This window comes from Numenius arquata, chromosome 10 (genome assembly GCF_964106895.1).
Source record: "Numenius arquata chromosome 10, bNumArq3.hap1.1, whole genome shotgun sequence".
Classification (NCBI taxonomy): domain Eukaryota; kingdom Metazoa; phylum Chordata; class Aves; order Charadriiformes; family Scolopacidae; genus Numenius; species Numenius arquata.
Window position 1 is genome coordinate 15,576,458 of NC_133585.1, and position 25,455 is coordinate 15,601,912.

Sequence of the window (25,455 nt, forward strand, 5' to 3'; positions counted from 1 at the left end):
TATGAGAATGATAACACTTATTATCTGATTGTTCCCTGTGCAAATCTCACCTCAGGAAAAATTAAATTATGTTTGAATTCAGCTAAAGCAAAGTATATCATTATTTCCTTTCGTTATTAAAAGGGATTTTTACTGTTTGTTTGTTAAAACTGAAGCAGCTGCCATGTTAGAGCCTTAGATGATTTAAAAGCAAATACAGAGGCAGAGCCATTTACAGTACAATTGGCTTGTTTAATGTGATTTAATTCCTCTTCTTGGCTTCGTCATATTACCAAATTATGGTTTCAGCCCCCCTCCCCTTTTTAATTCTTTCTTCTTTTTGTTATCAGCAGAATTGAAGCTGCTTATCAGTAACCACGACAACCAGGATAAATACTTGTTTTAAAGCTGATGTACATTCAACCTGAATGGTCCACATGACCCAGAACATTCAAGAGGACAGGCAGCATGTGCTCCCTTCTGCAGTCAGTCTCCCCCTTCCCCCTGTCTCCATCTGCTTTAGAAAGCTAATAGGGCGGTTTAAAAACCTTTTATATTGGAGTGGTTTTCTGTAGCCATCCGAGGCTGTTGGGACATGGGCTGGCCCTTGCTTGTGACCTGAGGAGTAAGGGGAGAAGGAGATTTTGGGAGGCAAGAAGACAATTTCATAGCCCAGCTCTGAACTTGGCTGCATCCCCAGCATCAGCTTGCTTTTCTTGTTGTTCCTCCAGCTCTCGTTGCGGCAGTCACCTGCAGTTTGGTGGGAGGGTGAACCACTGCTTTGCAAACCCTCCATGGAGGGGGAAGGATAATCCCAGCCGTGCAGCAGCTAAACAAAATGAAGGAAATGACTGGGCTTGTGCGGGACAGGGACAATGGCTGCGGTAGGAGAGAAACCTCAACACAGAGCCCCCGCCTTGTCCATCCCCCATCTCTGGTGGAGGCAGGCAGGCTGGCTGGGGTGGCCGGAGATGGCTGCTTCCCTTTTGAGGAAACTTAGGAAACTCTGATTTACCCAGAAATCCCCTCGACAAGCACTTCTGCCTGGCCTGTTTGCTGTCTCCCTTGCTCCGTAAGTTGCTTGATGCTGTAGAATAAATCCTTTAAGCTCTCTCTGTCTCAGTTTCTCTCTCTGTGTAATGGGGATAATAATTTTTACTCATCTCCATAAAGCAGTTTGAGGCCTGTGGATGGAAGGGTTATATAAAAGCTGGAAATGACGATTGTCAGTCACTCTTCTTTCGAGTCTAGAAACACCTCATAAACCTGCTTCCTAAGGTGCAGGAGGATCCTGGGAGCACGGGGTAGAAGCCTCAGTTATGAGGAGCTGAATATTGGATTAGGGTTTGAAAAAGGATGTTGAATGCCTGGTTGGAAACTTTTTCAGTATTAAATTCCTTTCGTCTTCTTCAAAAATTGGATTTATGATTCAAATTCAAAGTGATTTAATGAGAAATATTATGGAAGATTTGATTATATGGACATACTGTCAGTCATCGTTCAATATACTCTGTTTCGTCCCCGTTAAGTAGGACTAGAACAACTCAGATCCAAATCACTGACTGTAAAATGTTCTTCAACCATGTGCTTTAAGTACGCGTTAGATCGTGCTGTCTTTTTTCTTTTTTTTTAATGGCTGTATTGCTGTTGGGTTGAACAGTAGTTTCAATCTCCAGCAGATTTGTAAGTACTCTATTTCTTTCAAATGTTAAACTAATCTTAGGAATTCTCTGAATGGCTGATTCTTTGCTGGTGCTGTGACACAAAACGGAGGGCTGGGGAAGTGGCACAAAATTCTGAGAATTAGCTCTGTCTCCTCCTTGCAAAGGAAGAAGTATCTGATACATGCAGAAAGGCTGTGCATTTTATTCTGTATATTGGCAGAAATGGCTTTTGCCTTTGATCAGTTTAAAAACAATATCAGGCAGGCAGACGTCCACGTAAGAATTACAGGCAACTTGTTAACATCATCATTATCTGGTAAACATAAATGTAATCACTGTGTTCCGTATCCTGCAACACGTGTCCTTTGTTCTTGATTGCATTAGCATTCAGATAGAGGGGGGTTCTCAAAGCAAGGATGAGTAGTGTGGGTTCTGCCAACAAAGCGGTATCCCTGTTGTGTCAATAATTTACCCCAATTTATTTAAATCCAAACCCATGGATTTCCTGTCCCATCTCATGGGGTTAAATCATTACTGTATTTGCATTTATCTGTGAGAGAAATATAATTTTAAAATTAATATTTTTAGGTCTTGTTATTAATTAGCCAACCAAGGCACACCGAGTAGCATTACTAGAGCAAACAATGACCATGGGTATGAAAAGGCAAGGTGGACTGGAAGAGCTGTGTTTGAGAAGTCTTTCCTAATCCCTGGAGAGAGAGTTGAGTTGGTGGGCTAAAGCAAGCAGAAGTAGTTTTGTGACAATGATGCAGCTACCAGAATTCCGTAGCTGTTCCTGCTGGCTCACAGCAGCCTAGTGCACAGGGACATGGATCCTACTGGGGCTCGTAGCCTCCTGTCTGCGCAGGGGATTTGGTGTGTGCAGTGGTCAAGCAAGGACCCAGCCATAGTTCTCCCACAAAGGTTATTTCATTGCGAGAGACATCCTTTTTCTCATAGGAGTACCCAGAGATGTAGGTGATGGCCGGCATTGCTTCTTGGCCATCCACAGTTATTTGGGCGATGATTTGGGGGTATTTGTCAGGTTATGACTGGATGGTGATACGGGAAGGTGTTTTCATTGCAAGATTCTTCTTAAAGGTTTTTATGTCATAAAGACCGAGTTTCTTCTTCCCCCTTCTGGTTACCCTTTCATTGTTCTGCTGTTTCTGTTGCTCTTTGACTTTTTGAGGGATTCAGTTTTTTACGTAACTGTGTAGTAAGTTCGTTTCTGTCTGCTGGAAAGCTGTGCTATCTCCCCTTGGGATGTTGTTAGAACAGGCAGCTTTGAGATGTGCAGAACCTGTCTGACCTGCAGTCATTGGTTTTGAAGGGTCAGCTACGCACATCTTCGTCTCGTCTACACCTGTGTTCTCATGCCCATACTGCAGAAAGTCCTTGCCAAAATAGGGGAAGGAAAACTGGATCCTGCTTTAAGAGCTGGAAGAGCTGAAGTCCATCGTCACAGATGAGATGAACCTTTTTTATCTTGATGGCGAGTGTATCTGCCGTGAGGGGATTTTTAGCATGCATATGGACCATCATTTTGGCATAGGGCAGACTGCATTGTCACTTAGGTGGTATTCATTTCACTCGCTTAATTTGATCTGCAAGTTAAACCTCTAGACTTAAACTAGTTGTCACTGGTGAGGGCGTAGTAGCTCCAGAGAAGGAGTTGATCCACGTCTTAACAAAACAGCAGGTTGGAAGGAGATCTTTCCGGCTACAGAGGGATCTGCACAACTGTTGTAGACTAAAATGGCATTATTGGATGAAATGAGTCCCACCATGTGTGCTCCAGTGGGTTGCCGAGGACTGGTCTTGGGAGGGCAGTGACACCTGAACGCTGCTCTGCAGTAGTCCTGAGACATCCCATCTTGGGAGTCACAGCTGTCTTCATTCAGCACAGATCCAGAGATGCATCCTCCATTACCTCTGTCTGCTACATACTGATGATATGGTCAAAGCCATGCATACCAGCGATGATAAACTAATTATGATATGTGCATCCTCTGGGAGGCCCCCTTAGTAGCTGAGGGTGATGAAAGAAGGCAGGGTAGCGATGGCACTGTGTGGGAGAGGAGCCTGACGGACAGAGCCCTGCAACTTCCTTCATTTTCACTCTGTATTCCAAATAACTCCCTTGCTCAATTTGCTACCCACACACCAAAGCATTGTCCCATTTTATCTGGTTCCCCTGATACTTTCATTGCTTATCTTATGAAGATCTGTGTTAACATTTATCAAAACAAATGGCAAGCCTGGGACCTTTTAAGTAGTTTTTTTAGTTAATAAAACCAATCTTCTACTTCTGTTATGTTAAAAGTACATTATCTTTTTATTACAAACTCTCTACAGCTCTGTCTGTTTTCCTTCTTGGCAATTTCATGACTGCTCCAGTTGATTGCTGTATGGAGAATTACAAAATCATTAAGGGTGGGGTTTTACCAGCTGACTTACAGTACAAGCTATTTCTCAAAATAACCACAACAGTGCAATACTGATGTGTAATTTACGTCACAGTATGTTTTTATGAAATAGTTTGTGGCTTATTCATTTAGATTTAGAACTGAATATCTCTTCTCTCGCTTTTTAATCAAGCTTTCTTCTTTCTTTTTTTTTTTTTTTTTTTACTTTTTAATATTTTCCACTCCTAGGCTTGGCTTGCCTCCAATTTACCAGCTACAGTGAGGAGGAAAAAAATGATTTTTTCTTTTCTTTTTTTTTTTCTTTCGCCTGCAGTTTAACTGCAAGTGTGTTTTCCTCTGATGTATATATTTTTGTTAACTGCTTCGGAAGAGATGGTAGATTTGTGGTAGAATATGTTGCACAAAGGCAGAGCAGAGAATTGATAAGAGAGATGCAAAAGTTTGGAATTTCAAACCATAGCAAGCAAGTGATGCTATTTAGCCTCCTGCTCTAGTACATTCCCTTTTTAAAAATGACTTTCTGTATAATGTCTTGTAATTAGAACAGGAAATCATTGAGTAACTGTAAGAAGAATAAGAGCACTTAAACTGAAAAGAAAATTACCTTCCGAGAAATTATATTCACAATTTTTTTTCCTTTAAATTTTTTTCTTCCCTTCACATTACTGTGTTGGTAATGATAGTAACAGATGTACATACTCTTATCTGTGTCATTGTTCTGCTTATGTTTTCTGGGGGAAAAAAAAATCTTTTTCAGTAATACAAAAAATGAATGGACAGAAAATGGGAAATGCCTAATTACAAAAAATATTCCATGTCACAACAGAGTAGCAATTAAATTGAAACTTCAATATAATTATCAATAACAGTCGAGCCTGGAAGGGTGCCAGGCGCGTAAAGTTGGTGCTCAGCCTTTATGTGGTTGCTAGGAGCACGGCGAAAAGTATAAAGCTTAGAGAAAGGAATGTCTAATGTAATAAAGTAACAGAAGGTAGCATAAATCATTGTGAGAGCAGTTCATATTGACATTATTTTACTTAAATTGGGTCGAAACTAGACGTTTAGTCTTACAAGAGGCACAAATTCATATTCTGCAGAAATAACTCTGTGCTTTCTGGGAAGAAGTGGAGTGTGCTTTCCTAGCACCAGCCTCGTACATATTTGGAATCTTTTAAGCAAAAATCTTTAAATGTTTGTTTCTATTGGCATCCAAATGCATTTGCACTAATACGATTAAAAGAACTAAAGGGCAAAATACTTGGCAGCTTTTGCAGTTGAGGTAATTAGGTACAGGAAGGAACATGCATAGTTTTTCCATCAAGCTCTATAAAATCCTGGTGTGAAGGTCTTTTTAAAGAAAAAAAATGCTTACTGATGTTGAGAGTAGATTATGGCGGTTAGCAATAACAGTATAGGCCGATGTTTCTGAAACAAACAAAAAGCGAGTTACAGTTTTGTATTTCTCTGCTCTCTCTGTAAATAGTTCTGGCTCTAGATGGATTTGTTAGGAATTCGTGCTTTTAGCAGGCTTTATTTTTTTTTTCTTTTGAGGCTTTTAATTGTCTTGCGTTACATATTAAAAATGGTTGTGCTGATTTGAAAAGTCAGTTCTTGCATGGATTCATTGTGTTTGGCATTTCATGCATCTCTTACTTACAAAGACAACTTGAAGAACATGTAATCCAACATAAATGCCAGGCTCTGCCAAATCCCAGCTCTCTTTACCCCTCACAAAGGGAACTGTTGGATTACATCTATGCATATATAGGCAGTGCTCAGAAGGCAGGGGTGGAACCTTGCCTCCTAATTACAGTTTCTCTGTTTTCAGCCCTGAAATATATAAGTAAATGAAAAAATGACATTGGAGGGGGTTATTAAAACACGCAATTATGATACAAGCATGGGATTAGAGTAATTTCAGTTGAGCCTTACAAACAGCATACTGTAGGTATTATCTTTTACTGTGTTGTCTCTGTTGAAGCTAAAATGAGATTCAGAAATACAGCATCTCAGTAAAACATTGTTAAATGTTTTCAGAAATTACATTGTTTTTCTTGATTTTAATGGAATGTGACCCGTGTTTTGATCTCTCATCCTCCTCAGAGTGAACTCTTTCTAATCATATTTATCAAAAATATTCAGCGACATACACTAAGCCCACCATTAAATGGCACGTTATATTTTTCTAGAAGAAAAATATTTCTTTGGGCTTGCATTTTATTAGGGATTGGTCTACTTTGATTTCTCTTTTCTCATGTGGGCGTGGTTGAGAAAAAAAGTCTTTGTTCCAGGAACACTCTGTTTGTCTTTCACTAAACAAATCTTCAGTTTATTCAGCCTTTGTTCATTCTTAGATTTATCTATTGAACCTGGAGTGAATAAAGAAAGGAAACAAATGCATCATAAAGTACTCACTGGAGTTGCACAAGCGTGTATAAAAGTGATCCTGTAAAAAATGACTTGATTTTAATTTATGCCAGGGGTTTGAGTTAAGCCGTCAGTTGTCAGGGGTAGAATGTTTGTGTAATTCTGCGCGGGGACTTACAGAACATTTGTCTAGAAACTAATGGTTCACTACAAAGACACATGGGACATACATTTATATACACCCTGTTTAAAAAGCTGACCACATCCTGGCATAAGAAAAGTGCTGTCAGATCAACAGATTCAGCTCACCACTATCTACACAACGGTATAAAGTAGTAATAACTGTCAGGCAGGCATATATGAAACTCTCAACGGAACTAAAGGATGGATCATGTGCTTGTTAATTCCTAGAACAGTTTTCCTGATCTGATTTTTAGAGTTTCCTAATAAAGAAGAGAAAGCCTTATTCCCAGGAGCAATTGGCTCAGTCGTGCTGTTGTGTCGGCTTATGGGATACTTACTTGTTGAAAACAAAGGCAGGCATGACCACATCCTGATTGACCGAAAGAGGTTTTAGGGCCATAAATTTTATTTTCTTAGAAAAGTAATGTCAATGCTGTTTACCAAAATGTATTACTCTTACTTTTTTTTTTACACAAATCGTTTGATCTCCCCACTTACGTCAGGGTAGTGGGGAAAGTTCTGAGTTTTTAAAAGTAATGGCTTTCAGGAGCTGTGCTTGTAAAAACAGTACTTCCCAAGTCCGTCTGCTGTGTTGATTTTTTTTTTGCAGCATTGCATTCGTCTGCCATGATGACATTCTAGGTGATATATCTGCTTCCAGAGACTTTAAAATTTAGCCTTTTATGTGTCAACATTTCCATTGCCTCACACGAATCAAGATGAGTTGTGCCATCGTATTTAGTTGGGGAGAACTGATCTGACATTTCTTTCAATATCTGAAGTGATTTTACTTTAAGGGTAAGAAAGATGATTTCAGTATTAGTAATGGGATTAAATAGTAGACCTTTTGTCTCTGACAGAAGAAATAGCTGAGTTCTTCAGTAATCAGAGTGCAGCAGAAAACGTAAACTGCATACTCTCGCTTTGTCTTCATTGGCATGCATGGAAAGCCATGTTCAGTTACCCCACCAGAGGAGATAAATTAGCATAAAAAGAAGTGCTGTTAAGTACTGGCTGCATACCTGCAAATGAATAATTTCTCGTGTTTGTGCCTCTGGTTGGGTTTTTTTTTCCTGTTAGGTTTCCTGCTGGTTATCATATGATGAAATTTGTTTGTGATATTTCAAAATCTGCCACCTTTATGCCTAATATCATCTAAAATCTGGGGGAATGGAAAGGTCTGAGCTCTAGATTGCTTTGTACTTTGAGCCCACATTTTCAGCAGTTGGAAATTCATTTGCTCATTGTGCTCTGTAGGTGTTTTATTGAGTCCTGCTGCATTTGCAGTTAACGTGAGGAAAGTTATTTTCACCTGTTGGGGTAGCTTAGCATCAATGACCAGGACAGATCAGCCCACCTCCTGGCCCAGGGGCCCTTTGGTAGTTGCCAGTATCAGGTACTTCAAAGGAGAATTAATAGCTGTATGCTCTGGGGCTTGTATATTATTATTTTTAAAGGATGTTAGCTGGTGTAAACATGAGTACAGTAAGGCTGTATAGGGAGCTGAGTAAAAATGACAGATAATATTTCTGTCAAAGCAGCCAAGTTGGCAAAGTATAGAGAGCACTTTGATTCAGGCTGTTGGCCAACTTCTGCAGAGTGATGTTTTCTTACTGATCCAGGTAGAGTCCTTGTGGGCAAGCATGGGAGAACTGAACAGAAAGCCAGAAAAGAAGCTGTTTCAGTAAACTTTTTTTAAATTTCTATTTTTAACCTTTCTTTCAAAAACTGCTGTTCTATAAAAGATCAGTTTTGAGAAAAGACTGAACCAGTGGGCCATGGGTTTTCTGAGATGCTTGAGTTACAGCCCTTGTTTTGTATTTTTCTGACATACTAAGAGGTGGTTGGTTTTTTTTTCTTTCCTTCTTCCAGGTGAGGATGATGAAGATTCAAACCTGCTAATTCTCAGCTATCCACAGTACTGTCGATATCGTTCCATGTTAAAACGCATTCAGGACAAGCCTTCTTCAATACTAACAGACCAATTTGTTTTGGCCCTGGGAGGCATTGCAGTAACAAGCAAGAACCCCCAAATCTTCTACTGTCGGGATACATTTGATCATCCTACTCTAATAGAAAATGAAAGTATATGTGATGAGTTTGGTAAGTCACGTTACAGCTATTTTCTTTTTCTCACAAGTAAAGACATTTTTCTTCTTTTTAAGTGTCCACTGATTTCCAGGGGGAAGATGTGATTCCTTTAATGAACCAATGCTGTTTATGTTTGAAACGTTAAGTACCAAGTGTGCTCTTTCCTCTGTGAGACTGAAGGCTTCTTGCCACTAGTGATCTCAGTATTGCAACTTGAGTTTACCACAATCAGTGGCGTTACACGGGTAGAGTGTGTAGCACAGTTACTCGGTACAAGTGAAAGGATCACTTGTCTGGATTTCAAATTTATATACTTAAGTGTTTGCCTATAGCCTATGTTTTTCCAGAAGCTTTACAAAGCGTGTTGGTTTTTTTAAAAGTCACTGTTTGTGCAATATGCTAACAAATGCAAAATAGAAGAGACTCCCTGCATGTCCCATTGCTCTTGCAGAGCTCATATCAACCACACGTATGCTCCCAGGGCCCTGAACAAATGTCAGCTATAGCCAGTGTGTTTCTGGCCTTCTGGAACGTGGGCTTTTTCAGTGAGGGCTTCGCCAGTGCTAGGAGCTTGATTTTACAAGTGCAGAGGCACTTCTGGGAGGTGATCTCTTAATTCCAAGGGTGTGGAGGATACTCTGCAGCTCGGGGGGAGTATGCAGCCCCTTTCAGCTGGGAGAGAGGGCTGCAAGATTCGACTCCTGATAGCTGTCAGGTGATTTCACACCTTTTTTTGTGTCTGATCGACCCAGGGGCAGCGGGTGTGCTGCTGAATGTGTGGCAGAATGCGTGTTGTGTACACACCCAGGATAACTCCCATAATGGCTCCAGTGTAATTTCTTTAGCAGTGTACCTATGCTGTGAGAATTAAGTTTTATTACCCGTATCACCAGATGGATGAGCGCTGCAGCTGATGCTAGCAAAGTCTGCTGGCATAGCGGTGGGTACACCTTTGCTGTGTTAGATTCCTGCATCTCTGCAAGAAAGCTCTTGTGGTCTCTTAGAGTATTACTGATTATGCATTTAACAATAATGGGAGTGAGAGGGAAAGGGTTCAACGATGCCTATGATGGGAGAGTCATCTCCCCCCTTTTTCCTAACTCTAGCACCCTGGCTTTGAGCTTGGCGCCCAGTCCAGGCCTTGTTGTGTTGGCAGAGAAATGCCAGCCCAACCGGTGGCATTGGGGCATTTTGTGAGGTAGCGCAGGATGGCTCCTCTGCTGCTGCACACATCAGCTCCTGACAGGCAGGAGAGGTCCTCCCCATGCACTGTCATTACTGGAGCACATTACTGCTGTGGCTACTTTTAATTTTGTGATGTCAAGCTTTTGCAGGACAGCCCAAACTGTCAAGTCCACTCACACTCACATAAAACATTACAGGCTTTGAACGAACTATGAATAAAAGTGTTGGTTGCTCTTAGGGGTGGGGGTGGTGAAAAAATGAATGAAACACCCTGGAAGTTCGGTCCAATAACATAATAGTATCATGTTGATTTTTATTTACTCTGAGTTCCAGCTCAGAATATAAAGTTCAGTTCTAATTGACTATCCTTCTTATATGGAAAAGGTTATTTTAGGCTGGAAGGCGTTTGATGAGCGTACCATCTGCTTTCTGTGGAGTATTTTATTCAGGGTCACTCCTTGATTACAGGTTTGTTGAAATAGTTGGATCCATAATGTAAGTGTATCATGGAATATTAGTAATAGATGAATCAGAGATGTGGAGTGATGCAGAAACTACGCTTAGTGAACCATAGCAAGTGCTTTGTTCAGTCTCTGAAAGCTAACTGTGCCGTTCTCTTGACCTTTGCAAGGCAATTATCTCATTATCAAACCAGAATCACAGAAATCTTAGCCATAGAAATTAATAATGTATATTTAAAATTTAGTTTGGTGTAAGAAGCAGATTGTTTTAAATGCCTATAAAAACAAAAAAAAAGTACTACTCTTTAGAAGTATTTCTTATGAAAATAATGATGTGGTAAAATTTGCAAGCCCTGCTGTGTTAGGAAGAAAAATCTGGCCAATATATGGTTCCGTTTGTGTTGCAAAATGTATGGTGTCAATTATACTACCTTTGTTGAAGGCAACAGGCAAAGTGCTGTTTTATCCTTTTCTTTGCTAGCAGGACAATAAAATGTACAACACTTCGTTATACAAACAGTTTACATTGATATCATGTAGATTGATGTCACATGTGGAAAGTGATGGCTGCTAAAGCTAAACAGAGACAGGGTGGTACAGTAGATAAATGGATTACTCTAAGGCACTGGTATTTATCAGTCAAATCTGAGGAGAGACCAGATTACAGAAATGTGACTAAAATTCTTAAAAGGTGTCTACAAGGAGATCCAGACACGTTTAATTTGAAGGGTTTGGCTATTTCTTACCTTGCAAATGAAAGAAGTGTGCAGAAGAACAAGATAGGAACATGTGTATTTCCCCATCACCTGAAATTCTCCAAACTCTAAAGTGAGTACAAAATTTGGGAAATATGGTCTACTAATATCTTTATGTGAGAACTGCTGCCTTCTGATACGGATGCCAGGTCTTCTTCAGAAACGTTGCTGTTGGGGAAGGTGTTACACGTTCTCTGAGCGTTGGAGTACTGTGCGGCAGATAGAGCATGTCACAAGTGAGATGCCAGAAACACCTTTACAAAGAGCCCCATTCACTGCAGTGTGTAAGCTGTTGTCCTTGTTAGGCAGTTTTAATACAGAAATATTTTTTTTCCAGGAAGTATTCTCTCTACTTTTATTATACAGCTTTAACAAAAATGGTTTGTTCAGTTCTGACTCCTTCTCATCCTCCTCCTTTTTTTCCCCATTCTGTAGGGGTTAACAAAAACTAAATAAAGCAGGAAATGAGGAAGAAAAGTTTTGTTGACAATAAATGATGTCATTTTGGTGTGGGGTTTTTTTTTTTTCTTTTTTACGTAGAAAAGGTATGTAAATGCTGTCTGTCAGCTTCTGCAAATGTGGCTGGAAGAGGTGCTTCGATGCTTTGGGCAGTCCCATGTGGATGGCCTCTGTATTTCCATAGAGCTTCTGTACAGGTTAGGCTGTGATAGGCTTCCCCTCCAGCTTCAGCATGGGCTACCACAGCCAGGACCTGCTGCTGACACTGTGGCTACCTGTGTCTGCCTCTGTCCTGCCTGTTCACTGCTGTATGACATGTGCCCAAGTGGTCTGGGCAGGGATATTCAGGACTGATTTTCTTGCAGAGTCCTTTTCTGATTCTTCTCGAGCTTGGTTCAGTGTGCCACAGTGTCCCATGCAGGGGGCCAGTGGATAAACAGGCTGCTGAGGAATCGGCTTGGCAGCTGGAGGGCTCAGACATTTGCATCTATTTCTTTTCAGCCTCCCAGGGAAGGACTTGCTCTCCATTTATAGGGGGAAGACTGCTGTGAGTACGAAGTCTCCTGTTCCCATTCTTGTTGATATAACTACTGATTAGTTAATCTAACTGCCTCGGAGGATTTCCCTTCAGAACGCAGATAGAGTCAAAAGCTTGCTTCTGTTCAGAAAGCAGAAGACATAAGCTGTACTTGGATGTCCTGATAACCAAAGTTCACGCATATGACCACAGTCAGACTGTGTACTTCTTCCCCTCCTGAAGGAGGAGCAAGGAGAGGTCCTTACCAGCATGAAACTGTCTGGATGGATAACGAAATGCTGGTGTTGCTGGTTAGGAACAAGAAATCTGGGGTTTTGAATGTGCGCAGGAGGCTGGTCAAACTGAAGCAAAAAAGCTTGAGCCCTGCCTGGTGGTGGCACCAGGCCATGCACTCTTGCAGGTGGCACTGAGGAAGGGCCACAGGGAGACCTCGGGCTGGACCCAGGCAGCAGTGGCAGCAAAGTCCCTGCCGTGGTCCCATGGGCCACGTCTGCCTGCCCGAGGGAGGGACCAGCTGAATGCAGCAGAGTGAGCGAACGGGATCAGTTCTCTTCATGGCCTCATGTAATTTCTCTGTCCAGACTAGAGTTCACCTATGCATTCCTTTATCTAACTGCTCCTATTAATTGGCATGTGGAAAAAACCAAAACCCTATTTCCTCATTCCTCTGCTCCCTTAAAATAAAAATAATATGTACCGGCTGAACAATTCATTTCTCTTCAACTTGAGATCATTGGTAAAGACATTTTTCGAAATATTTTTCATTTATCAGTCTCTGGGGTTACTGTTATTCAATAACTTTTGTAAATGCATGTAATTTACTGGCATTTGCTGTGTGGTCATATGCTGCGAGAGAGAAGGAATGAAAAAATAGGGATTCTAATAGTTTTCATTATAGACTGAAGAAATCTAGCTGGAGGCAAAGCTGCCTGTGCAGTGTCCAGAAGGTGTATCTGAGGGTCACTGGGCAGAAATCAGTCTGCAGTTGTTGCTAGAGCAGCACTCATCCTCTGTGTTTGCTTGTCTGAAGAAGGTGACTTGGCCTTGTGCCAGACTCATGCCTGCTCCACTGCATGGAATGACTTCCATCGATGAGCATGGATCCTTTCCCAACCCAGTTGTGGGCTGTGTTGCCGAATGCATGTGGGCCCTTGCAGCAGGCCCTTGCAGCAAGGGAGCAAGAGATACGTCTGTCAGCATGACCTCCACCTTCTCCAGACTTGGGAACTTGGTGGGAACAGAAGCACAGTTTAGAAGCAGGAGGGTCAGGTGCTTGGGTGATGCTGGATTTCTGCAGCTCCATCAGCTTCACCAGGTGAAAATCTTGCACAGAAGGATGTGTCATGGTGCTTTGTTAGATAAATATTATAAGTCCTGCCTGCTAAAGATAACCAGAAGTCTCGTTTTCATTTTGTGAGCATGGGGTTGCTTTTTCTATAAACAGGAGTGTGAAAGAAAACTGAATTCCTTTATTTCTTCTCAATTTTTAAAATCTATTTGGTAAATTTTAAGTCATTCTAGATTATTTTTATAGCATGCTGGGTCCAATATGCCCTTAAACAAGCTGTTTGGTCCCTGGGGTACTGTAAACACTTGTTCACCCCCAAAAGAAGGTTAAAAGTTTTATTTTTGTGTGTAAAGGCCAATTTTTTTATAAAACATTTCATGCCAAAACCTAAGAGAGCTACATCCTGCTGTGGTATTAATATTATTTTTTCTCTGAAAAATGAAACTTCTTCATTTTAACATAACATGAGCAATGCAGAGGGAGACTGCTCGTTGAAAAAAAGTGATGTGTAAATGACATTGCAGGCCTCCCTTTCCTCCTCTCCTCTTCCCCCCAAAAATCCGATATATTGCTTACATTGGGAAAAATCATCTCCATTAAAACCAAAACCTTCAACAACTCCTATCTCCCTGTAAAACAACGCAGAAAGCAGATTCTCTCACTTCCAGGGCTGGCAGGGAGCGGTGAGGAGTGAGGGATGACTTACCCATCCTCCCAGCCGCCGAGGTTTCTGAGCCAACAATTTCAGACGGACTCACCTTCCGTCTTGTCATTGACCAAGGAAGCCATGGCAGGACTTTTTAGGGATAGGTCATGTGCCAGAAAGAATGTGTAGGATGAAAGCTAATGACTTCAGGATGTAGAGTGGTACCATTACTCCTAGTATAGCTGAAATTTGGTCTTTGCTTTTGTTATACATCTCAGTTTACAGAAGTTTGTGACTCATAGATAAAAATCAGTTGTTTAGGGGAAAAACACAACAAAACAAAACCTTGGCAGGGAATGAAACTTAAAAAAGAAAAAAGAAAAAAGAAAGAAGAATGTTTCCAGTCTAAATGAAATACAGTTTTCCTGTTGCTGACTTTATTTGTGTTAGTCAAAGTTGGCTTTTCTTTTTAAACCACCTCTAGTTAAAAAATTGTACTTAGGCCTGAAAGGGTGGTTTTTAAATGTTTTTCCACTGACGTAAAATATCAGCATTATTACTATTGACCATTTTGGCTACCTGCAGGATAATTTCCTTCAGTGAAATTTAGAGAACCCTGAAGTTTCCAGATAAATGCTTCAGGCTTTTTTGTTTTAATACAAATGTGATGTTAGAGCAGGAATGGTGTTAGTGGTCCTCTGCTAAGACTAGAAGATTTAAGCATTTAGAAATGCAATAGGAAGGGTGTGGAGGCTTTTTATTAGTGTGGATACTGGGACCTCCTTAGATGGAGCTTTATGGTGGCATCTCCAACAGTCTGAAAAATAGGCAAATCTTTTCCAAGGTTCTGGGCAGGGTGGCTTAGCTAAATATTTCAAATTTTAACTCTCTCAAAACAAAAACAGGACATAGCTGGAGGGGAAGTAATGACTAGTGCATAATAGTGCTGGGTACAATATAGATAAATGTACATTTCCTCTTCCCTCCCACCCTACCTCTACAAACATAAGCTTTTAGGTTGAAAAAGCGAATCTGGAAATGTTCTGGATTCTGGTCAGACTTCTTTCTTATTTTGTTACTTCAACTGTAGAGTAAGATATTAATGATCACCAGATGTTGTTTATAATGATTGATTTTTCAGTTGTGAAAAAATACTTGCAGTTTTTTTAAACAATTGATATTTTCTAGTGTGCTCTGCAGCGTTTGAATAAAATGTCTGAAGGCAGAGCTGTTTATGTGCCCAACATAATTGCTTCTGTTAAGTGATTTCTTCATTCTTAACATTTTTAGCTCTAATTGCTTTTTCCCCATACATCTAAAAATAAATATTTGCAAGTTTTGCATTCTGTCACTCACTGAAATGCATAAAATATTTGTATACTCAAAGCAAAAAGGCACTGATAAGGGGTCACATTCTGTCTCGCTTAGTGGCGTAAATCCAAAATAACTCGATCCACTTCAGTGGCTGCTACTCAAGATTTTCACCAGTTAACCAAGGGCAGAATCTCGCCCAATGTTAACAGCAAGCTGTTAAGTGAACATAAGTAATGTGTGGTAAAGTAAGATAAAATACCTTCCTGTCTGCAAGAACTTCAATAGAAACAAATGCTGTTAGCTTCTACTTTTTTTTTTTTTGTACATTTTCACTAGCAACCATAGCCGTAATGGGGATAAATATTAAGATAGATTCTATTTTCCACTTTATAATCAAAACTCCTTTATGGTGAACATCTACAGAATCACTGATTTTATTCGGGTTGCGTGTTCCCGCTGCCCTCAGGAAGGCAGCAGATGCTGAGTGGAGGGGCAGGTGCTGCCTGAAAAGCTGCTTTTGCCCATTTCCTCCGGCCCCTTGGCATCACTCCTCAGCCAGGGCTGTTGGTGGCCGGCTGTCCCGCACAGAGGAGGTGGGAAGCTGCCCAGAAGCTCGTGGTGGCTGGCTGGCACCTCTGCGAGAACACAGCTCCCATGGCGAGGGCGCTTGGGAAACTAGTATGGCTTCATTCTTCTTTGGGTGCCCTTGGGTCACAATCTAGGAGAAAGAGGGGTTTACGCTGCATCAGGGCTCTGAACCACAGGGTGGCTGGTATGGCCTCCATGCTGGAACATCCCAGGGTTTGGGGCTCTCACAGGATGGGAGGTAAGATATCCTCCCTCCTCCAAGCGCCCGTGGCAGACCCGAGACCTTGGGTGTGCCCGCTTCCAGTCTGGCACTTTTAACAACTTCTCCTTTTTAGTTTTTAATTGAAGAGTGATTATATGATGGTATTGTGGGGTTTACATGTTTTATCAGCCAGAGTTCGGCAGAGAATTAATGTCTAGCTCCAGCAAACAAAGGGTTACCGAGTGAGCTGTTCTTCTTTGCCTGATAAATGTAACTTATCACATGGGTTTTGTCATCTATTACACATGCCTCTGTTTTATTGGTGTCCGTTCACTAAGTGATTGTAGATATAAATGACTAATTCCTTCTATATAAGATTTCCACTCCGTGGCTACTTTTATGATTCAGCTATCAAAATCACTTTTTCTCATTATAGCGAACGGTGAGGCAGGCTGGTTTTATCGTGAGTGTGAGCCGTGTCCATCATACATGTTCTCATTTCTGGAGCCACCTTATTTCTTTTCTTTTTGCAATATGCCTCCATTAGAGCATCCTCATTTGAATGCTTTCCTTGTTTCAGTGCCTCCCTTCGACCACTGGGTCTGCCCAGACTCTAGAGCTTTGTGTCAGGAGAGCTTTCGGTCCACTGGTGTCCCAAGCCTCCCGAGCAGTGTCCCCAAGGTGCTGGGGCTCAGCGGTGGCCAGAATCAGGGGAGACCTTTGCGGCCAGGGAAGGGCCATTCCTGCGCCCGTACAATGGAAAAGAGAAGTGGTTTATGTCAGAATATGGTCACATTCTTCTGATTAAACCCACTCAAAAAAGACAACATTGTAATATTTTCCAATGACTGTTTATCATGAATTACGTCAGCCTTAGTTTAAATTGCTATTATTTCTCCTTAATGCTTCTTGGTGCCTGCATAATTTACAGCATTGGCAGCTGCGGGACTATGAAATAACCTTTCACAACCACCATACAATAGTAAAGAACATGAAGTTTTTGTTGTTAATTATTATGGGACTCCTTTAACTTTTTTACAAAGTGACATAAAATATTGTTGAGGTATTTATGGTTAAAGCTACTTTTACATGGATCTATTTTGCTTCTGGCTAGTTCTTAACTAAAGCAGTCATTTGTGGTTATTATGCCTTGGGAGATATTATGTCAGAACTGGTTTAAGAGTATTATTATGTATCACATGTCATATATTACATGTCAGCACTTGAGGCTGTCTTTCAATAAAAACAAATGTAATTTTAGTTAATGGTCTTTTAGGTATAGGCCATTTGTAAACTTACCTGAGTTCATTTGAAGGTATACTAAAAAGCTTTGTTCTCCCGGCATGCACTTGAGTAATTTCATTTTGGCTTCAGATGGAATTTCCAAAATATTTGTCATTATTTCAATCAGAGGGTGCTGCCTCTGAAAAGCAAATAGTTGCCCAATACCGAGGTTAATGTACACATTTTAAGCAGCTGTAACTGTTACTCATTACTTTGTTTACTTTTCCCCCCTTCAGAGCTCAGACTTCCCAGGTTCCCTACTGGTCAGGCTGATAGTAGTATCCCAGGCAACTGAGCCACCTAATGATGACACTTCACTGTGCCGCTTAAATGAATAGTTTATACCTTCTAGATAATCCGTGGGTGAAGGGAGGTATAAATTAAAGGTTGCAGGCAAGTTTTAAGTTTCCTTGAAGTTTCATTTCAGATCTGAAAAATGCAAACTTACACAAAGCAAACTTTGAATTAATATGTCATTAGCCTTGGTTCCAAATACTATGCATATTTTCCAGTACTTACTTATTTAAAGCAAGAAATGAAGCATATAGGGTGTGCCAGAAAGTTTACAAAAAATGAAAACACATAAATGACTCGTGAACCTTTTCTGATTTTTGTTCTTAATGTGTAGTTAGTTAATTACTGCTAGGCAAAAAAAAAAAACAAACCCACAAACAAAAAAAAAAAAAAAAACAAATGCATGATTTCTCTCCCCTCCATCTATGTTTGAGCACCATAAAAATGATCAAAGCCTCTATTTGTCTGTAGTTACATTTTACTCCATGGGACTGCTGGTTTTGGTGACTCTATTGTAGAGAAAGGAAGCCCTGCTGGGCAAAAAAAACAGTCTCTATCTCCCCACAAACGCTCAGGCTGAAGATGGGAAGATGCAAAAGTGAAATCAAAAAAGCAAGCAAAGAGCTTGGTGAGCATTTTGTGTGTTGCTAAGTTGGATTTTAATAGGAGGAACATAAAATGCAGCTAAACTTGCCTGAATGCCATGAGATTTTTTTTTTTTTTAATATTAGGGAGCATGCTTGATTTCCCTGGAAATGAGTGAGCAATCTGAATTTAGAGTTGTTTGGTGGGGGGAGGGGGCATTTTGTTCTCTTTTTTAATCAAAGGCATTTCACAAGCCGATTGCAAGTGAAAGGGGAATCTATCATTACGTAAGAATGTAGGAAACTTTTCCGTTTAATGAATGAATATTAGGTATTTCGGGAGCAGATAAAAGATGGTAAAAGAGGGAGACAGAGCTGACGACTTTAGATTTTAATAAAGATTGAAGTTAGTAGTGAAAAGGTCAAAGTGCCATTTGTTGAGCCCCTGCTCCTGGCGTGATTTCAAAGCTCGCACTGCTGACTGGGGGGCTGTGATGTGTGTTAATGAACGGTTGTGGCACTTAACTGAGATCATGAGTTGGTCACATGAATGTATATAAAAGATATGGGTGAAGATTTCTTTCTACCCCCCCGTCTCCCCCCCCCCCCTTTTTGCTGCAGTTTGGCTGTTGGAAGGACTAAACAATTAAAATAAATGTTTGAAATGTTTGAACACCGCATTAAGTCCCCTAGTCTGCAAGGAAAATGAGCTATGAATAATAGAATACTGCTCTAGTTAAATATAGTTATTCAAAATTGTTTTTAGCTACAGATGTTATGCCATTTTAGAAACTTAGACTAAATAATGTCAGATCCTGTTTGCTTTTTTAGTATGTTATTCATTTATTGGGAAATTCAAAATTTAAAACAGCTGGGAAAGGGTTTGGTGTTCACTAAGTAATCTTTAAAATGTGTACATTTCAGACTTACTCTTATAGAGCTGTTTAGAAATGACTGAATTGTATATTATAGTTATAAATTTCTGTAAACATGCTCTACCATGTAGACAGGGAAACATGAAATGGGAAAATGAGATAATTCTGGAGCCAAATTTTATGTATTACAGACTTGATAAAACAGCAAATGGCTTTCTCAATTTAAATAATTTTTAACTTTCCAGGAACATGCACGGGTGTTATGAACACCATGGCTAAAATAGCAGCAGAAAATAATGTTCATTCTCCTTTAATTCTGCCTTTGATGTTTATGTCAAAACGAAGGAGTTAATTTATCTAAGAGTTTCACTGCATGAGTTGGACTGTACAAAACCAATCATGTAGAAATAATAGACTACCATTGGAAGTGCTGTACTATTGCAGTTTTAATAGCTCTTCAGTTCTGCTCAACAATTAGTCCATACATTTTATAGCTGTGTCTTTAAGAGACTGGCACACTCAGCAAAATCACAGTAATTGGGAGATGATGCAATGTGGAGAGAAATCAGAGGAAGAAAATTAATTGAAAAATAGTGTTTTGTTCAGGTTTGGGTTTGTTTTCTTTTAAAATTTTAAACACTGCAGTGGTAATTACTGGTGGGTGAGACTTCTGCAGAATTTAAATTCCACGTGGCTGGGTTTTTGTGAAATTGTTTTTAAATCAAATTGCAAAAGAGGGAAAATAGGGCATTAAAATTCTTGCTATAGTTTTCTCTGTCTGAAATCAAGTGAGGGCATTAAGAGTGATCCAGAGGAGGGGTTTTCACCTCTATTGACAACAGTGTTGTTTGAGTAAGTTCTCCTTACCTGTCAGCAACTTCATAAACCTGATCAGACAGATCACAGACAATATGTGAATTAGTTTATCATTTTCACAAACAGCTAAAGAGACCTCAGCAATCCCTTTTTGCTTCTGTTCCACTGGAGAAGGTACTAATGTGTTATGGTGTAAGCATCCATCTACCCAGTCATAGCCAGTGGATGCTGGTAGTTTCTTCATAGGACTTTTTTCTTTTTATGTACAAGTACTGAATAAGAAGGCAAGTAAAATTAAAAAAAAAAAAAAAGTTGCTTTTTTTTGTAGGTTTATCATCGGCAATTAGGACTTTGTAATATGCTTTAATTGATTTATTGTCCATTATGGGCCAAAGGCCAGTGAAGTAGTGAGAGTTTACATTTAAGCTGAAGTTTGGGCTTTGGCGTTATATATAGCTGCATCTTGGTCTTTTAGTGATCAGACAAGCATTTCCTTGTGCCTCAGGGCTGCTGTGTTGGTCTTAATGCCATAAATTACTTGAGGGTAATGATAGATAACCAATTGACTAGAGTAGGAGAGCAAACCTGGTTCTTAGATGAATAAGCAGGGGAATAGTGAGAAGAAATAGGGAGGTGTTACTAGAGCTGCATATAATGCTAGAGGAAATCATTATCAAACCCCCTAAGAGCTAACATTTTTGGTAAGTCATTCAAATGATAATGGTTTTCTGCAAAAAAAAAGTGATAATTTCATGGGATAACTGCACTAATACTCAAATATATTATTCTGAACTATGGGCTGCAGAGGAACATGGAAGAGCAGAAAGGCTTCATTAGAGAGATTTTTTTCCCCCACTTTCACCTTTGTGCCCAATTCTGATCCTTGTGCTTTGCATGTCACATTGAAATACTGGATAGGGTTAAGGAAGGACCCAAGGAACAATTCGTGGCACGGAAAACTCTTGCCTTCAAGTGAAAGACTAAAGAATGTCAATCCATTTAGTGCATGGAGGAGAAGACTAAGGCGCCCAATCACAGTCTCTTAGTACCTCCCTGAGGAGAAGACCTGTGAGGGTAGAGGCCTCTGTAATTTGGCAACCAGACACATAGCAGGACCCTGTGCTTCAAAGTGGAAGCAGATAAAATAATGCTGAAACGAAGGCACAATTATCTAGCAGCTAGGGGTAATTAACCATGGGAACAACTTAGCTGGGAGTAACATAGATTCTTTGTTACTTGAATCTTTTATATCAAGACTTCTTTCCAAAAGACATGGTCCTTACTCACACAAGAGATACTGTCTTCATCCAGTGGTTACTCTGACATTATATAGACAGTAGAAAGTAGACAATTCCTTCTGGCCTTAAAAAATTACTGTATTAATATATGTCATTTATAGCATCTAGGCCAGCAAAGGCTACATCGTGCTGGATTTTGTGTCTATTATACAATAAAGCAGACCTTCCTAAAACTTGCTTACACGCTTAAGTAGACAAGGCAAAGCTTTGAATCTGCTCTGTAGACCAGCAGCTGAGGAACAGGGTTATGCAGGAAGCTGGTGTGTTACAAGATAAATGGCAGTGTCTTCACTGGTCCACCTTGGTGGCTGTTGATACCCCACATCCTCTTTGTTCTTCTTAACAGTCTCCATCCACTAGGATCAGTTGCCTGTCTCAAAGCCCCAGCTGGGCAGAGTGCTCCTCTGCTGTGGTCTCTGGGGGCTCATCGGTCTCTTGTCTGTTCTCTGTTGGGGATATCTGCTCAGGGAGAATGGGAGCTGGTCCATTTTAGGCCACATCACTAACATCTACAAAGGGCTGTCTCCTCAGTTGAAGTATGGAAAACGTAACTCAATAGCATCTCATTTAAATGTGCAGCAACACACTGCGAGATCATCTACAGACTTACTGGACTGACTTCATGAGTCTTCCCTGATGGGTCCTTCACAGACGTCTCCAGTTACCTTACCTTTTTCTGTAATAGCTTTAAAGAGCATGTTAATTAAAAAGCAGGTGTTAGCAACAAGTGAGTAATAGAAGAGGAGGATTTTATTTGAAATCAGCAGTTTCTGCCCACAGAAAGGGTAAGGGAATATGTGAAAAGGGTAATGGTGATCATCCTGCTAACATGGGTGACATTCACAAATGCTGCTGCTTCAACAGAGAGGTACTGTGCAACCTTCCAGGTCTGTCATCATCCTCCTGTGTTTCACCCTGGATTTGCAACTCTAGTAGAAGTTAACTCCCAGTGAAAAGGGTTCTTTGCGGTGGGATGGCATGTTTACTTTAAATAGGTGTTGATGATTCTGTTTCTCACTTTGTTGATTAAATAAGTCACTTCATCTTCATCTTAAAGTCTTACAAACCTCAGCTGAACTTCGCTGAGATGAGCCTGTGTCCCATTACAGTACTTTCACAGAGGTAGAGCACAATTTTGAAAAACGGAAAAGATTATTCCCAGGGTCTTTAGCAGCAATTAGCTCAGAATACCATGTTCAAAATTAGCAGTATAGTTACCCTCATTCTTTTATAGCATCCTGATTTTGCAATGAACCATAATCATTTGACTGATTTGCCAAAAAAATGATGGTTCTTCGGGGTTTTTTTGGTATTGGTATTTTGAAAGGCAGCCTGTAATTAAGATGAATACATGTACATTGTGAATGTTTAGTTATGGTAGAGATGGGTTTGTTATAAAACAAAAAGAAAAAAACAATCCAAAAATTACCTAGCTGCAAATCCTTGCAGTTGTTTAGTTTAGAAGCTTAAGTCAATTTATGGAAGTCTGTGTTTACTGTCTTCAGAGCTTGATCATGACATTGGAATGTATTTTGGAAAAAAAGACCCTATAAAATGAAATCCACATTTACTGGTAAGGAGCACGAAGCACTTAGGATCAGCAGTGGGACTATAGTATCTCTTTGAAGTGTGGCGAAGAGGAGTACTTGCCAGTGCCATTTTGGGTTTAGAAGGTAGTGAATTGATACACTCGGTAAGTTCTAACACTGTGTAACAGCAGCTGGACCCAATGCCATTAATTTCATGAAAATGTGCTCTATGATATCCCAATGACAGCAGTCAGAAGATAAAACTAGATCTGAAGCACTTCATTTAAAATAAAACTTTATTATGAAGTCAGGTCTTCTAAGACGCTTCTAAGATGCTGCATGTGAGTAATGTCTGTGACTCATCTGGCCTCTGGCATGCTGTAGCTACCAACATTCCCAGCCACGAGTGTTGCCCTTCATAAAGGAAATATCCTATTTTTGGTATGGCAGTGTCCTCAGTTTTAAAGAATTTTCCTCTTTTAAAGTGCTCAGACAATTAATGCCTCATGCATGTATTCAACAATAGTTGCCTAGCAACCATCAGAAATATTCGGGAGAGCAAAGGAAGCTGAGATGAATGAGCAGAAACATCAGCCCCCGTTTCAGGTGAGCTGGAGAAGGCATCAGGGCTGCACTGACTCTTGGGGTCTAAGCATGAATACCCATGAAAATTGGGCAATCCAGAAGTAGTGAATACGAGCGAGCTCCAACTTGCACGTCAGTCAGATGTGGAGATGAAACCAGTCATGCAGCCAGAAGCAGTTGCAGGACGTTGCAGTCAGTTGGGCTTCCTTAGTTTCAGAATCCTAGACCAAAACAAAGCAACAATAGTTAAATTATAGAAAGGCAAGAAACACTCCTTAATGGCTGAGGGAAAGTTTTGTCACCTCTTCTTGTATTCCACCTGCAGCTAGAGAATGGGTAAAGTTCCTTTGGTGGAGATTTTTGGGCATGGGTCTAAACGCCAGGTAAACCCCTTGCATGCGGCTTGGCTCCATCCTTTCTCTTTCATTACCACCTGGTTCCCACTTCTTCTCATTTTGCATTTTAATTCTGGCATAACTTTTACTTTGCAGGAGGTTTTCTCACTTTTCTGAGTCAAGTCCTTGATGCCTTTTTTAGCACTGGAAGATGCCATTTGAGTGAAATGGAAATCTTTTCCACAGTAACACCCCACAGCCACTATGTGTCTGTTTGGATTTTGGTCTTTATTGCTTTTTTTTTTTCTTTAAAAAGGTTGAAATGAAATGCTCAGTCTAGGGTTGGAAGGACTGAACTTTATCAGGCTGGGTTTACATACTCTTGGGGACAACTTTGCCACAGTGATGCTTGTGTGGCCATGTCCTGTGACTGTCCCTTTCTCCAGATGAGGTCTGGTGCTGCTCCCCAGTCTCCCCAGTGGTTGTACCATCACAGCAGCTCAGGACACTCAGGGCTTGGTGCTCAACTGGTGGAGTGAGGGAGCACAGGGCCCTGGGACGCACGGTTTGGTAGGACTCAGTTTAATGTCAAAACCATTTGAGACAAAAGAGTTTTGATCTGTAGAAGCATTTTCATCCGGTTTCTTTTCATCAGACACATTAAAATTAAAGAGCCTGATAGTTGCCCATTAGTGTTGCTCAAAACGTTTTTGACTGCCTGCCCTGATTTGAAGAAAATGATGGAATTCTGGCATTTTCCTGTTGGGTAGAAAAATCGGATTTATGACCATCTCTGCTTCAAAGGTAAAGGTTAAGAGCAAGATTATGATCTTCCTTCCACTCATGTAAATCCACAGGAGTCAATTACTTGGGATTGACAGTGATATGATTTAGATTGGAATCTGGCATTAAAGCTTTTTGGGGTTTGCTTGTACACCCGTTGACTTCAGTGCCACTTGACTGCTGACTCTTTGCTTTTGGTATGTGGTGATGGTATTTTCATGTGGAAGTGCTTCAGGGGCCCCACATAAAACATTGGTTCACTAGCTTTACTGGGTTTTTTTTATATTAGATGTTAAAATGTTGAAATCAAAATACGTAGAGGTGATTGGGAACTAGCAGACGCACAATGGTAATCAGAACAATGTGATTTTTGAGGTTGATATCTCATGACTTAGAGCTGAAAAAAATCCCTTATGTATCTTGGAGGTCTGAGGCTTTTACTCTTTCTGATTATAAAAGGCATTTATTTCTGGCCTTGATGGTAGATGAGATATCAAACTTAAAATATGCCATGATCCTATAGTCTGGTAGTGCTTTCTGGCACTGGTCAGTGACTAAATATAGCCAGTTTTGAACCGCTGTGATAAACCTGGAAATAATGTTCAGCAGAAAATTCTCAGACAATTCCATAGACAAATGTGGAATATGAAATGACTTTTATGGATCGCATCTGGTTTGTACTGTGTATGCTTTTGTGCCCTGTCTCTCTTATCCCCATGTTTTCCAACTGCTATCCTACAAATGTCTTGTGGTTCAGATAAATCTTAACTGAAGCATCTCAGTGGTTCATGTTGGTTCATGCTAAAGGAGCAAATAACATAAAGGGTTTTTAAACCCCAGCTATTTCACGCATTCCTTTTGGCTTTGTAAACCATTTTGCCTTGTTTTTACGAAAAGAAGGTGTATTTAAAAAAAAAAAAAGC

At 40.4% G+C, this 25,455-nt stretch overlaps 1 protein-coding gene across 2 annotated transcripts in view; it reads left to right on the forward strand.

Moving 5' to 3' along the window:
- ARID5B (AT-rich interaction domain 5B) overlaps window positions 1-25,455 on the forward strand; it is a 119,998-nt gene that overhangs the window by 39,681 nt on the left and 54,862 nt on the right. For both annotated transcript variants that reach the window (XM_074154774.1, XM_074154773.1), the window contains one exon: window positions 8,495-8,725. In XM_074154774.1, coding sequence (XP_074010875.1) covers window positions 8,495-8,725 — 231 coding nt within the window. The remainder of the gene's footprint in view (window positions 1-8,494; window positions 8,726-25,455) is intronic.